The 15761-nt window shown below is 38.9% G+C and overlaps 1 protein-coding gene across 2 annotated transcripts in view; it reads right to left on the reverse strand.

Moving 5' to 3' along the window:
• The window catches only part of LOC122542742 (alpha-actinin-1-like), a 113163-nt gene that overhangs the window by 29835 nt on the left and 67567 nt on the right, over positions 1 to 15761 (reverse strand). The window contains exons 6-9 of one of the 2 annotated variants that reach the window (XM_043680731.2): positions 13741 to 13819; positions 13433 to 13514; positions 4557 to 4642; positions 1294 to 1386 (exon numbers count right to left, since the gene is read on the reverse strand). In XM_043680731.2, coding sequence (XP_043536666.2) covers positions 1294 to 1386; positions 4557 to 4642; positions 13433 to 13514; positions 13741 to 13819 — 340 coding nt within the window. Of the gene's footprint in view, positions 1 to 1293; positions 1387 to 4556; positions 4643 to 4839; positions 4926 to 13432; positions 13515 to 13740; positions 13820 to 15761 lie in introns of both variants that reach the window. The other variant, XM_043680730.2, reaches the window with a different exon arrangement.

Genomic DNA, 15761 nt, shown 5'->3' on the forward strand with positions numbered 1-15761 from the left:
ATCCACTTTAACACAATGTCTGCTATTCAGTTATTTTGATCCCAGTTGTAAGGAGCACTCCCATGTTCAAATCCATTAATCAGTCCCACTTACAAAAGGAAACACATTGGCCATGCTAAGTTGCCCATAGTGTCAGGTGCATTTGTCAGAGATAAATGGGTCTGGGTGGGTTACTCTTCAGAGGGTCGGTGTGGACTTGTTGGGCAGAAGGGCCTGTTTCCATGCTGTTGGGAATCTAATAAAATCTAATAGCACTACCAATAGTACCCTCAATTTATTGGATGACAGATTTAATGAATTGAAAACCTAGGCCATTTCCTGCAAATAACCCTCAAGGCCACAAGACGTTTAAATATACTACTAGTGAATAAAACCCAAATTTATTCAAAAAAGTGATTATGTATGTTCTAATTTTCACTCAATTAACCAAGCATGCACAAGTAGATTTGACACTCAATAGCAGCTACAATGCTGTGGAGTGCCTAATTTACAAAAATAAACTTTTGTATAGAGACTAATGACTAGGATTTCAAATTTTGTTGGCATTTCATATGTAATTTCATGAATTCAAGTTATATTTACATTTGCGAAAAGGAACAGCATATATGTTCTGTCACAGCACTCAATTACATAGAAATCCTTGGACATCTCAATGTGAATTTAGAACAGAACTAGTTGAAGTGCTGCCACAGGATCTGAAAATAGGTGGGCCTTTAAGTTAATGTCTCACCTAAAATAGGGTAGCTCCAACAATACAACACTCCTTCAGTACTGCAGTGCAATGTCAGTAAATGAGTGCTCAAATCGTGAAGTGAGACTTAATATCACAACTGTGACAGAGGATGCTACCAACAAAGTCACAGCTCCTCCAGAATAGCTAAGAGGATAAACATTAGACAACATTGTACAAAATCAAACTCAAACAGAGTTTGTTAAATTCATCTTATACAACCAGATTTTGGATTCACCAATTCTGAACAATAAGCAGAAAATAAAATGGAACACAAACTGAATTTAGGCACATAGGACAGAAGCCAACCATTTGGCCCTTTTGGTCTATGCACTATACAAGACTCCTTCCAAAACTGAATCTTTAGAGCCATTCCATTTGTTTTAGAAGAATGACGAAAAAAATAACAACAGGAATCAAAGTAGAGTTAAACAACTGAAGAGTTTGCTAGTAACTTTTGGTTACTTTTTGGCTTAATGTCAAAATCTATGACTGCATTCCAAAATGCCTTTTAGAAAATAGATTGATTTGCACAAGTCAGAATACAAATTCAGAATACATACATCACTGGCCAGTTTTTCATAATCCTCCATCAGATGTTCATTTTCTTGGTTTACTGCCAGGACTTTGCAAATCCTATTGGCTGCAGTCTCAGCCTGTCAGAAATAGATGGATAGTTACAGCAACTTCAGTACATGTGTGAAATTACCATAAGTTAAAATTTGGGGAAGTAAAGTGGCAATGGAGAAATGTTGGAGAAAAATTGCCTCCAGTTATTGCAAAAATCATTGCTCAAGTCCAAAGTCAAAATGACAGATTTTGCAGCTTTTAAAAACATGGCTGCAAGAATAAACTCAAAATGAATCAAACAACAGATCATTGTCTGCAACGGAGTCTCACTTCCCAGTGAAGTAGACAGTATGAATGGATTCAGGTGGAAAACTGTTGAAAGATTGGTACAAGAGAAAAAGATTAGATAAGACAAAATGGAGGTCCGTTACAGTCAGAAACAGGGAGGTTATTATGGGGAAACAAAAACAACAGGCCAATAAGAGATCGGAGACACCTATAAAATTCTAACGGGACTAGACAGTAAATGCAGAAAACGTGTGTCATGGGACACATCCTAAGGAAATGAGTCAACCATTTAGGACTGGGATGAAAAGAGATTACTTCACAGTGTGTGGCATGCCTGTAAGATGCTCTGCCAAAAAGTGACTGAGGTTAAAATATTTTATGTATTCAAGAAGTTTGATATACTGCTTAGGGAGTAAAGGGTAAGGGAAAAGAGAGGGAACAATTGGATGATCAGTCACGATTATGCTGAATTGTGGAGCAGGATCAAAGGGCTGATAGCCCACTTGGTCTCATTTTATAGGCTACATTAACAGTAGTGGCAAATACCGTTTAATTTCAACGAAAGGTACAGCAATCCGTTTCCAGTAACTTCTCTCCATGTTTAAAGATGGGGGCACACAAAGAAAGACCGTCTGAAATTCTGACTACAAAACTTGTCAACAGTAAAAGGAGAAAAAGTAGGCTATTGAGCTCCTCAGGTCTGTGCTGTTACAGAAGAGATCACAGCTGGTCTGGAACCTAAACCCATACATGCTCCTTTGCACCACATCCTTTGTACCTGATTTTTACATTGAAGATATATTTAAAATTAATAATTTATATAGCAACAATTGCCATTTGCAGAAACAATTTTCTATAAACTTTGCAGAGAGTACTTCTTAATCTAAATTCCAAAAAAAATATAAGGGTTTATATTATGACCCTAGTCCTAGACTCTCAAGTCAATATCTTGGAAAACAAGTAGTCCAACCATTGTGAATTACCTCCATGTGGTGATCCAAATTAATGCAGAACACCGTAATAAATGCCAAGAAATTAATGTCAAAATGCCAATTTCTATTGTTAATTCTATGGTTAATGCTGGGCAGAACTTCTGTGCAACCAGCTTTGTACAATATGTTTGAATGGTATAAAACGACAAAGATTTGTTTAAAATGGAAACTAACTAGGACTTTTGCATTAAACATTCTTCATCCGAGGGTGCTAGGAAATCGTTCAAACAGATTTGAAGAATTACATATTTAATGCAACAGAACATAATGACTGGATGCAGAATTCTACCTCTACAAAAAGGTGTATAAACTAATGGGGTATTTTACCATGCGATCATGGTTCAGATCAGTCAGTCAATGACATTGGTAGCTATGAAGACCCTCAATGACAGTGATTAAGGACAGCAGAAACTGAAAATGAGGAAAGGGCATATTTCTCCAAAAAGTGCCAAGCTCTAAAAAGGCTAATTGCATGACATCCATAGCCAGAAAACATTAAAATGTAGTCAGAGCGGACAAAGGAAGAAATATCGTATGCATTAGATGGCCAAAAGCAGCATACAGGAAGAACAAAATTAGATGAGAACTGGCCAGAGATGGAAATGGGGTCTAGACTGAAAGTGACAGCACTGCATGACAGGTGAGAACAGGCTCAAAAATTATAGAAATGAACTTTTTAAAATATATACTTGTATTAGTATTTTTAGCACCAGTATCACTCAAGTTTTGACATGCCAGTACAATGGAAAAAATTAACTTTGAGTAAATCTTACCTTACCTTGCTATTGATGATGATTTGATGCAAAGTTAAGTTTGCTTTACAATTAGGGCAATTCAATGCTCAGTCATCTTGTAACGTAGTAGAAATTGGCTACTTAAAAACTAGCAAAACTGCTCCATTTACACTAGAAGTAAAAGTGTTTGTGAAGTGCAGCCAGGCCACTCCATATTGTAGACAGGCAGGCATTCAGAACTTTTTCACAATCAAAAATGTTCAAGAAAAGTTGCAAAAGAATTTAAGTCTGGAAAAAACTTCAATGATCTAAAAGTACAGTCCTGGGCAACATTTAATTCTTCACTGGATAATAAGATTATTCTGTGACACATTAATTTATTACAGAAGAGTTTTTAAGAGGTGGTTGAAAGTTGTAAAAATCAAAACTATCCTTGGAATATCCTACTTGCTCATTTACAGTAGATAGGATAACTTTTTTCTTCCTTCCTTAGACTACGTTTGTTTGTAGCTTTCTTCCAGGTTTCTTCCAAGTACAATGGACATCTACGTGTCAGCTACACAAAAGCAGCCCGAATTTTAGAAAATTCTCACCGTAACACTTCAGGGCGACCTATGAACTTTTAAGATGGATGGGAATGACATGATTTGCCCCATATTAATGGTGCATTACAATGACATTCAAATATAATCCGATCTAGTTAGGTTTGAACGTTCAAACAAGAGCAAAAACACAAACTCTTCCACTCAGATCACATGAGTTACAGACTATAGAAGGGAAAGCAGTCAACAAATTGATTCAGCCAACTAAATAGATGGATAAAGAATGAGGCAAGAGGGTAGAGAAAAAAGTGAGGAAAGGCAGAGTTAAGTGTTTAATGGTCCTTGATGCTCTACTTCCTAGTTTTGACTTTTCAATCAGGCATTTTCAGAGTCAGAGTAACTAAAGTATGACATATTAAGAAAACCAAATTTGCAGTAAATGCTTCAACAGCCCAAAACAGTAAAATACTACCACCAGGTTATTTTCATTTGCAACAAAAAAAAAGCTCATAGATCATCACAAAATATCCTGAACAAGGACAAGTATCATTTAGCCAATAGAAGATGCATAGCCTCAACAAAGAAAGATTGAAAACATCTAACAGTCGCTACTGTTGATCATGAGAAATAAGCAGCACACCAGATGACCAAAAGCTCTTAGGACAGAATGTTTGCAAGGTACAGGAGATAAAGAGCTCACCTTTTGAGCACCTGAGAAGGCATGGTAGTAGCATGAAACGTAAGTCATAATAGCCTTTTCATCTGGCCTGAGTGTGCCTACAATATCTGTGCAGAGAGAAAGTCAGAGCAGAGTAAGGTTGCATCATGCCACAAGCAGAAAAACGATTTATTACACGGTATGAGAGAGAACAGGTGCAGCATCATGCCTAGATGAAAAGAATATAAAAATCTGAGGAACAGCTGAAAGAGAAGCACGAGATCAGTTTTGCAGGAAGGGAGGGATCCTTGGTGACTTATGATACCTTCTGAGCTCCTGAAAAGGCATGGTAGAAGCAGGAGACATAGGTCATAATTGCCTTCTCATCAGGGCGGGCGGTGTTCACAATGTCTGTGGGTAAACAAAAATATTAGGAGAAGCTTCCAGTCGACATCTTAAGCTGCTGTAGTCAAACAATTCTGCATGCATTAGTCTCTCACCACTTAAAATGTCTAATTTTACCCATATTTTTACACCCTCCATGTTTCCATTCACAAAGGAGTAAGTGATGCAGTACTAAAACTCTTCCTCTGGAAAATTTACATGGGGATGCTCATAAAAGGAAATTTGAGGCACTTAACCCAAAATGCCTTTACTAGGTTCCGACCGCCAAAGGAAATGAAGCTCAGAACACTGAGGCAGATTGTTGCTGTTAAATTTTAATGTAACCTCTGTATTTGAGCCACAGGAGGAAGTAACCAGACATTAAAAGGTCACAGGGACAAGTGCAAAAGAATCAAGTATTTTTGCAGAAGATACATCCACCCAAGTAATTCAGAAGAGACAAAAACTTTTGATATGCCAATGTGCATGGAAAATGGTATGGAAATCTAGATGAAGATTTATCATAATGGGATGATAAAATGCACCAATTTATATTCTGTAGTCATTTTAACATTTCAACATCAATCTGCATTAATTATTTAAATTTTTTTCTTCAAATTTATTCCATCCTCAAGTTGTGCTTGCTTGTCTCATTGATCGAATGAAGGCCAGTACATTCAGTAGTCAAACCTCTAGAAGATGGAAGCCTGTTATCAGTTAGTATTACTACATGAACACTTTTTATTAATCACAGCCCGACCAGTTTCCCTATTGGTTAATAATGCACATAGTATTTAATATGAACTGTACTAGTTTCTCAGTAAGCTCACTTTGGAAGGAGCAAAAAAAAAAAACAAACCAGTACTTGCTCCTGAAAATTCTCTGAGAAGTGTTACTCTGGTTAACTAGGAAGGTACACTTCAGCTGGGCAAAACACCATTCAAAAGCAGAATTTAAATACTGTCCTCAATGTTCAACAGCCTTTAAAAGTATTTAAATTTCTGCATATTCTGATCTACAATTGATGCACTTTTTCCATAGGAAAAACATGCACATGAAAAAAAAAGGTAGCGATGTTTAAAAGGAAGTATTCAGTTATGTGGAAATGACCATGTGTGGTTAAAACATGTTGTGCAAGTGAAACAAGCATGAATTTCATAAACCAAGAGGTGGGTCAAATGCACATATTCTTGTTACATTTCAAGATTAACACGTCTCATGAGCAAGCTCATCTGTGGGTTGTTCAACCTACAGATAATTGACCACATTGAGCCGTGGTATCCAGCACTAGGAATTCAGCTTTTCAAGCCAAGGCAAATATTATCCAACCTACCTTCATATTTATTAATCCTGAATTTTGAGGGTTTGAAATGCAACAGGTATTTGGTAGACAAACTTCAAATCAATGTAAGAACAGTTAGTGTAAGCAATTTAAGAGATTTGTAAATTAATGGGAGCTCCAGCACGTACACACATGCAGTCTGCATGCAGTTGGATATTTCTGATTAGATTAGATTCACTACAGCATGTAAACAGGCCCGTCGGCCCAAGTAGTTCACACCAACCCTCTGAAGAGCAACCCACCCAGACTCATTCCCCTACATTTACCCCTGACTAATGCACCTAACACTACGGGCAATTTAGCATGGCCAATTCACCTAGACTACACATCTTTGGACTGTGGGAGGAAACCCATGCAGACACTGGGAGAATGACAACTGTCTGTGTGGAGTTTGCACAGAGGTGGGAATTGAACCCAGGTCCCTGGCTCTGAGGTAGCAGTGCTAACCACTGAATCACCATGCTGCCCTGTGACAGGTTAAGTAACAGGAATTACGGGTTAATTAAATGGTTAAATAAATGGACTTTCAGCAGTTCAAATCACGAAAGGAGGTGCTTTTTTTAAAAAGCAGAATTAAGAAACTGTAGTTTAGAATGACAAAGTTCTGGGGAACAAGAATGTTAAATGGGGAAGTCAAGTCTAGGGAAGCACTTAACTTCCACATTTATTTAATGCCACAAATAAGGGCTTTGAGCCTATCACAACATGAACACAAGTAAAAATTCTGGTCCATTATGTTGCTAAAGTGTTAATGTTACAGCAGCATCCATTGCAAATGATGAAATGTGACCAAGTTTAAAGATGCCTGGTCCTAAGAATAAAAAAAAAGGGCCGCAAACACAAATTTCATCAACGCAAATTGGCTATAACGCAACTGATGCTGTTTCTAAAGCACAAATTTTTAAAACACGTTGGCTATATCACAATTGCATCACCAAGACTAAGTGCTGACTTGCTCACTGAACAGGTAAGTCTGTTTGCAGATGTTACATCATCAGCACGTTTCTGGTAAAGCGTTAGTGTACTGTTCTGCTCACTATTTATATGCCTCAGTTGCTGAGGCGGGTGGTATCATTTATTGTTTTAGTGACTGGGTATAGGGTCTAACTCTAGATGTTTGTTAACAGTTCTGGATTGAGTGGCAGGCCTCCAGGCATTCCTGTGCATGTCTTTGCTTGGCTTATCCTAGGATAGATACACTGTCCCAGTCAAATTGGTGTCTTTCTTTTTTGGTTTGTGTGTACAGACACAAGTGATAGTTGATCATGTTTCTTGATGGCTAGTTGGTGTTCATGCACCCTGATCACTAGTTTTCTCCTGGTTTGCCTTTTAATGTTTGTGGCAGTCTTTAAATGGTATTTTATACATAACAGTGGCATTTGTTGTGGGTATGGAATCCTTGATATGTTAAGTGCTATTCTTATTATGCATTTTTTAAAATAGAGTGTAGGGTGGCTTAAGAACACAACTATCGTGTTAAAGAAGAACTACCTGTATGCTGTCTCAAATCAAGTCTTCCCTTCACAAAGTGGGCTGGTTGATCTTAAATTATCTTTTCTGCTTTCCCAATCAAGTTCAGCTAACTTGGTATACAAATAATTGGTATTGTTCCTGATCTGTATAGTTTAGCTACTGAATGGATAAGCTCCAAATCAACAAATTCAGTAAAGACCACTCAATTTTCATGCATATGTGTAACATATGATCAGCTCTGATTTTGGCAAGGAAATATCTGTACTATTATTCCCTAATGGCACCATATTCTACACTAATGATTTCACAATCAACTTAGATTTGTGTGAACCATTTCCTGTGATGCCTGGCTACAATATCTAGATGCTAGAAAGTTCTCTTATACAAGCATGGTAGACTTAATGCAGTCTGCACCCAGGGCACAACTGAACACTAGTCTCAAGCATTTCTGAACTTGCACTCCCTATCATGTCCTACCCCAGAAAGCCAGTTGAATGGTAGTGCCAAAGCCAATTTTACTTAAATGAAACATTGCAATGACATAGCCTAACTTAATGTGTTTCAGTACTTGTCTCAAGTGAAACCCCGGTTAACATTCTCCATTTACATAATTGATACTGATAAACCATTGATATGGATGTAATATACTTGTGATCTCTTTACTAAATGCATTTCATTCAATTACATAAACCAGTTAAAAATTTATTTCTCAAATAACTGAACTGCATTTATAAATACACAATATTTCATTAATTGAGAAGATGTTCATCAAGTAGAGCCACAGATAACTTCTGGCATGCACTGTATTTACAACATGTGCAGCAACACAACCAATTACAACATTACATACTAGTTTCTCAGACTAGTGTGTCAGCTATATCAGCTGAGAATCAATTGAAATTTTGGAATGTTTATTTTTAAATATTGCAATTTAAACCTGGTCTTTGGTTAGTATTGAAACTTAAACTGATTCAATACAAAGCACAACACCAATTTCTAATGCAAAGAACTGAAGTAAGCTTGGTTTGTGATTTAAAAAAAAAATGCCATCTATGTCTTTATTTTTGCACATTCTGGATAGTTCAGTGCGACAAAGCTAGTTATTGAGGCACACATTTCTCCCATTCCAAGTTGCCAGTTTTAAATGCTCTACAGCCCGCAATCATGAACAACCGAAAGAGCTCCATTGCTCAATTTGAACAAATTATACATTGCAGCTCGATCGAGCCAAAAATTAATCTAGTCAATTGACAAGGATATTAAAATCAGTGGGAACAAACATTAAATACACCTAACAGTATAACAAATAGAAAGCAGGAAACACCAACAGAGCTTCGTTCAGAGGTTCACTGAAGAGGTTACCTAGTATGGTGACAAAACGTCTTAAAATGAACCTTCCAGCTCAGCAAGCAAATGTACCTTCAGAACCTCAACCTGAGCTACAAACCTTCTCAAAACATGGCAGCCCTAACAATCATAATGGAGTGCAATACAAAGCTAACCGCTACTACACTTGTCCAAATTCAAACACTAATTTCTAAGAAATGACTGCCCCAACTCTTTGGCTTTGGATGGTCCACCAGTTCAAGGACAAGACAGAAATTACTGGTCTCGGGGGGAAAAAGGGAGTCAAGGTAGATGTTGATTCATGACTGAACTGAATAGCAAAGCAGGAGTGAGGTGGTCTGTTCCTGTTTATGTTAAATTACATTATTTATAGGTGGTACAGTTACATGTTTTCATAAACTGAGGAAATTTAGCCAGGTTATCTAATTAGCATTTGCAGACCTATCCAATACCAATTCCCCACATAAGCTGCAAGGACACTGTGCATTGCCCAAATTACAATAGGTTATCAAAATAAAAAGAGCATCAATTCAGACATCTAAGACTTGGATCTCAGTTTTATTCCCTTAGTCAAACTTTTGGCATTTCAAACTTTGGGCAAGTTGTTGGAGGGAATCCTGAGGGACAGGATGTATATGTATTTGGAAAGGCAAGGACTGATTTGGTATAGTCAACATGGCTTTGTGCGTGGGAAATCATGTCTCACAAACTTGATTGAGTTTTTTGAAGTAACTAAGAAGATTAAGGAGGGCAGAACAGTAGATGTGATCTATATGGACTTCAGTAAGGCATTCAACAAGGTCCCCCATGGGAGACTGATTAGCAAGGTTAGATCTCATGGAATACAGGGAGAACTAGCTATTTGGATACAGAACTGGCTCAAAGGTAGAAGACAGAGGGTGGTGGTGAGAGGTTTGTTTTTAAGACTGGAGGCCTGTGACCAGTGGAGCACCCCAAGGACCGGTGCTGGGACCTCTACGTTTTGTCATTTACATAAATGATCTAGATGCGAGCACAAGAGATATCGTTAGTAAGTTTGCAGATGACACCAAAATTGGAGGTGTAGTGAACAGCGAACAGGGTTACCTCAGATTAAAACAGGATCTGGACAAGATGGGCCAATGGGCTGAGAAGTGGCAGATGGAGTTTAATTCAGATAAATGTGAGGTGCTGCATTTTGGGAAAGCAAATCTTAGCAGGACTTATACACTTAATGGTAAGGTCCGAGGGAGTGTTGCTGAACAAAGAGACTTTGGAGTGCAGGTTCATAGCTCCTTGAAAAGGAGTCACAGGTAGATAGAATAGTGAAGGCGGTGTTTGGTATGCTTTCGTTTATTGGGCAGAGTATTGAGTACAGGAGTTGGGAGGTCATGCTGCAGCTGTACAGGACATTGGTTAGGCCACCGTTGGAATATTGTGTGCAATTCTGGTCTCCTTCCTATCAGAAAGATGTTGTGAAACTTGAAAGGGTTCAGAAAAGATTTGCCAGGGTTGGAGGATCTGAGCTACAGGGAGAGGTTGAACAGGTTGGGGCTGTTTTCCCTGGAGCATTGGAGGCTGAGGGGTGACCTTATAGAGGTTTACAAAATTATGAGGGGCATGGATAGGATAAATAAACAAAGTCTTTTCCCGGTGGTCGGGGAGTCCAGATCTTGAGGGCAAAGGTGAGAGGGGGAAGATATAAAAGAGACCCAAGGGGCAACTTTTTCACGCAGAGGGTGGTACATGTATGGAATGAGCTGCCAGAGGAAGTGATGGAGGCTAGTACAATTGCAACATTTAAGGCATTTTGATGGGTATATGAATAGGAAGGGTTTGGAGAGATATGGGCCGGGTGCTGTCAGGTGCGACTAGATTGGTTTGGGATATCTGTCGGCATGGGCGGGTTGGACTGAAGGGTCTGTTTCCATGCTGTACATCTGACTCTATATATGCCAACATTATGACTTAAAATTTTAATCAATTGTAATCAGATGTTGACAGTGTCCAGGAAGTTTTGAACCAACCAAATCAAAAAGATATGCACCTACCTACCAAAGTTTGAGAGAAGGTTTGTAGCTCGGGTGCTTGTTGTTGTGGTTCTGTTCGTCGAGCTGGGAATTTGTGTTGCAGACGTTTCGTCCCCTGTCTAGGTGACATCATCAGTGCTTGGAAGCCTCCTGTGAAGCGCCTCTGTGATCTTTCCTCCGGCATTTGTAGTGGTTTGAATCTGCCGCTTCCGGTTGTCAGTTCCAGCTGTCCGTTGCAGTGGTCGGTATATTGGGTCCAGGTCGATGTGCTTATTGATTGAATCGGTGGATGATTGCCATGCCTCTAGGAATTCCCTGGCTGTTCTCTGTTTGGCTTGTCCTATAATAGCAGTGTTGTCCCAGTCAAATTCATGTTGCTTGTCATCTGCGTGTGTGGCTAATAAGGATAGCTGGTTGTGTCGTTTCATGGCTAGTTGGTGTTCATGGATGCGGATCGTTAGCGGTCTTCCTGTTTGTCCTATGTAATGTTTTGTGCAGTCCTTGCATGGGAGTTTGTACACTACATTGGTTTTGCTCATGCTGGGTATCGGGTCCTTCGTTCTGGTGAGTTGTCTGAGAGTGGCTGTTGGTTTGTGTGCTGTTATGAGTCCTAGAGGTCGCAGTAGTCTGGCTGTCAGTTCAGAAATGTTTTTGATGTATAGTAGTGTGGCTAGTCCTTTGGGTTGTGGCATGTCCTCGTTCCATTGTCTTTCCCTTAGGCATCTGTTGATGAAATTGCGCGGGTATCAGTTTTTGGCGAATACATTGTATAGGTGTTCTTCCTCTTTCTGCAGTTCTGGTGTACTGCAGTGTGTTGTGGCCCTTTTGAATAGTGTCTTGATGCAACTTCTTTTGTGTGTAACATGCCCCAACACACAAGTTGCATCAAGACACTATTCAAAAAGGGCCACAACACACTGCAGTACACCAGAACTGCAAAAAGAGGAAGAACACCTATACAATGTATTCGCCAACAACGGATACCCGCGCAATTTCATCAACAGATGCCTAAGGTAAGGATAACTGAACGAGGACATGCCACAACCCAAAGGACTAGCCACACTACCATACATCAAAAACATTTCTGAACTGACAGCCAGACTACTGCGACCTCTCTGACTCATAACAGCATACAAACCAACAGCCACTCTCAGACAACTCACCAGAACGAAGGACCCGATACCCAGCATGAGCAAAACCAATGTAGTGTACAAACTCCCATGCAAGGACTGCACAAAACATTACATAGGACAAACAGGAAGACAGCTAACGGTCCACATCCATGAACACCAACTAGCCACGAAACGACACAACCAGCTATCCTTAGTAGCCACACACGCAGATGATAAGCAACATGAATTTGACTGGGACAACACTACTACTATAGGACAAACAGAACAGCCAGGGAATTCCTAGAGGCATGGCAATCATCCACAGATTCAAATCAATAAGCACATCGACCTGGACCCAATATACCGACCACTGCAACGGACAGCTGGAACCGACAACCGGAAGCGGCAGATTCAAACCACTACAAATGCCGGAGGAAACATCACAGAAGCGCTTCACAGGAGGCTCCCAAGCACTGATGATGTCACCTCGACAGGGGACAAAACGTCCGCAACACAAATTCCTTGCTCGGTGAACAGAACCACAACAACACCTACCTACCAAAACTAATTAGTGTAACATCAGTCCAAAATTCAACACCACTAAATTCGTTAAGTTAAATAGTCTGCAGAATTTTAGGCTCTGTGATACATTCCCATTAAGAAGCTAGCTTTCCAGGATAACCCCTATTGTAAGCAACAGCAAACAACGTCAAACTAGCCTGATAGCTGTAAAATGCTACAATTCTGCTATAGTCAGCAAAAATCTTTATCTTCTGCAAAGCTACCATTTCAAGAACCAAGGGTCTCAAGCCAATTGTACTCAACATTGAACACTCCCAGTTGGTGACCACAGCTTAAAGGTTACACAACTTCATTCCCAGTGCAAGGTGTAAAAAACTAGTAATATGACAAGCATGAAAACAATTTACTAATTTAGATTTGCTTTGAACTAAAGACTACAATCTTTTCTTTTAGGTTTCATGGGCTGAAAATTAATTTCACAATGCTTTCACTGTAATGACTTACACAGTACAGACCACTAGCTGATGTTGAAAACACATTACAAATGAACTTCAAATAGCTTAATCTATCAAAGACAGACTGAACAGAATATTTTACACAACTGGAACGCAAGTCATGCCAGGGCTTTCTCAAGGCCAGTCATGGAACAATTTTCCATACAAGAGTGTAACATGCCACAAACATATTAGTGTATACTTTGCTATTTTAGAGAAGGACAAAGTGTCTTACCTTCTGCATCCAACATCTTGGGTATATCCAGGTGCGTCTCAGCCACTTCAAAGGCATTATTCAAGTTTGTCAGTGGATCATCCTAAGTACAATAGGAAAAAGGTTCCAAAGATTCAGCTTTTAAAAATGTTCTATCACACTGGTAAGCATTCATTTTGAACAAAAATAAATATACAAGGACACAGAACTCCAGCTTCTCGAGAACAGATCTAATATTACAACATGTAGTGATTAGAAAGTCAAAGAGAAAATTTTGTTTTCCGCCTAAATCTTATTTTTCAACAGGAATGTTTTAAATTTTTACATACCTTCCTCAACTTATCGTAATCAATAAGTTCTGGTCTGTGTCTGTGGATGAGCGCATTGAATGCCAAACCATCTTTCCAACTGGACACCAATCAGAAACAAAACCCAATATTAGAACAGTTTCATTTTATTTCCTCAATGTATCAACTTCCATCATTTCAACTAGGATTCCTTTTAAAAAAAAAAGAAAGGGATACGGCATCTGTACTATATTACAAAAAAGCCTCAATTTTATTTCATAATGTTGAAGCAGCTTGGAATGTGACTAATTGAAGCTGCTGTAATAAGAATTGTTCCGTAAGATATGGAAAGAAGAATCAGACCTACAAGTTATCACTAGTCACTGGAATTTTAATGAAGACAAAATAGTAATTAGTTCACGCAGGTGGTCTTTCAGTGAGTTGTCTTTTCACTAGCAAGTTAAAATGCTCAGCGTCAATCTCCTAACTTCCTGTAAATGTGCCCATTTAGTTAGTAACAATGTAACACTTTCCCAACTGCTTTAGTTAATCAGCTTCCACCTTACTTCCAGTCAGTGTATTCCCTATACTACTCTCCCCTTCGCTTCTTTTGGGAAATACTAAAACTGCGCTCTCCAATTCTCGACCAGTTTACAAATGGGAACAATTTCACCCAACTCACTATCCAGATACCTCATGATTTTGAAAACTTGTATGAAATCTCTTCTTTGCTGCCTTTGCTCTAAGGAAACAGTCCCAATTTCTCCAATCTTGCCTCATAACTGAAACTTCTCATCCTTGGAAACCATTAAATATCAGTTTTTCCACTCATTTGCATAAATAAGAATTCCAATTTCCAAAAACTAAACTATGGCCTAAAGCAGATGATTCTGAAACTAGATTATGAACATTTGCTCTTTTAAATGGAATTCTGGGGCAAAACATAAAACTCCCAAGTCACGAGTAAAACATTGATAGATAAACCTTGCGCAGGGTGCAGACCTCATTATCTTTGGAAAGGCAGTGGCTAACAATCCTCCAGCATAAGCAGGGAGGGTTTATTAAGAATGCATCTGTTCTTCATACAGCAGTGTTCTGTAATGGTTTTGGGACATTTTCCAAAACAAAATCCAGAGCGAGTTGTGAGAAGATTTGTAGCTCAGGTTGAGGTACTGGATGTAGGTTTGCTCACTAAGTTGAAAGGTTCGGCTTCAGAAGTATCGTCACACTAGGTAATATCATCAGTGAGCCTCCGGATGAAGCACTGGTGGTATGGCTCACTTTTTATTTATGTGGTTAGGTTTCTTTGGGTTTGGTGAAGTCAACCCCTGTTTTTTTTCTCAGGGGGTGGTAAATTGAATCCCAGTCAATGCATTTGTTCAGAGAGTTCCAGTCGGAATGCCATGCTTCTAGAAGAATGGCATTCCAACCGGAACACACAACAAATGCATTGACTTGGATCCCATTTACCACCCTGAGAAAAAGAATGGGAAATGCGTCACCAAACCCAAGGAAACCTAAACACAAATAAAAAGCGAGCCATACTACCAGTGCTTCATCTGGAGGCTCACTGATGTTACCTAGTATGGTGACGATACTTCTGAAACCAAACCTTCCAGCTCAGCTCGCAAACCCACATCCACAAGTCCAGAGATGACAAAAGTCCAACTTGATATCAAAACTGTATATAACACTAAAAGCAAATCCAGAAAGGAAGATCTTTAGAGGAGTGGATACAATTTAATAGATAGGTGCAACTTTAGTTATAAAATAAGAAATAATGATAATTTGGAAAATTCAAGATGCATGGGGACAGATACCAATGGGTTTAATGACAATTCTTTTATCACAACCTTTTAAATCTTGCACAAAGACAATGCAGTACTTTGGGCTTTAGATAGACAAGCACAGGAGACATGATAAATGTATTCAAGGTAACGACAGTGGTTATTCATAGGCATCACCTCATGTACAAAAGACATTAGATTGAACCCAGATAATAAACAAAGACACACCAGAATGAGATAATAAAGCTACAAGGAGGCCTACAAAATACAATTTCC

This window comes from Chiloscyllium plagiosum, unplaced genomic scaffold, assembly GCF_037043375.1.
Source record: "Chiloscyllium plagiosum isolate Xiang-an unplaced genomic scaffold, Cpla_swu_hap1 HiC_scaffold_47, whole genome shotgun sequence".
Taxonomy (NCBI): Eukaryota; Metazoa; Chordata; class Chondrichthyes; order Orectolobiformes; family Hemiscylliidae; genus Chiloscyllium; species Chiloscyllium plagiosum.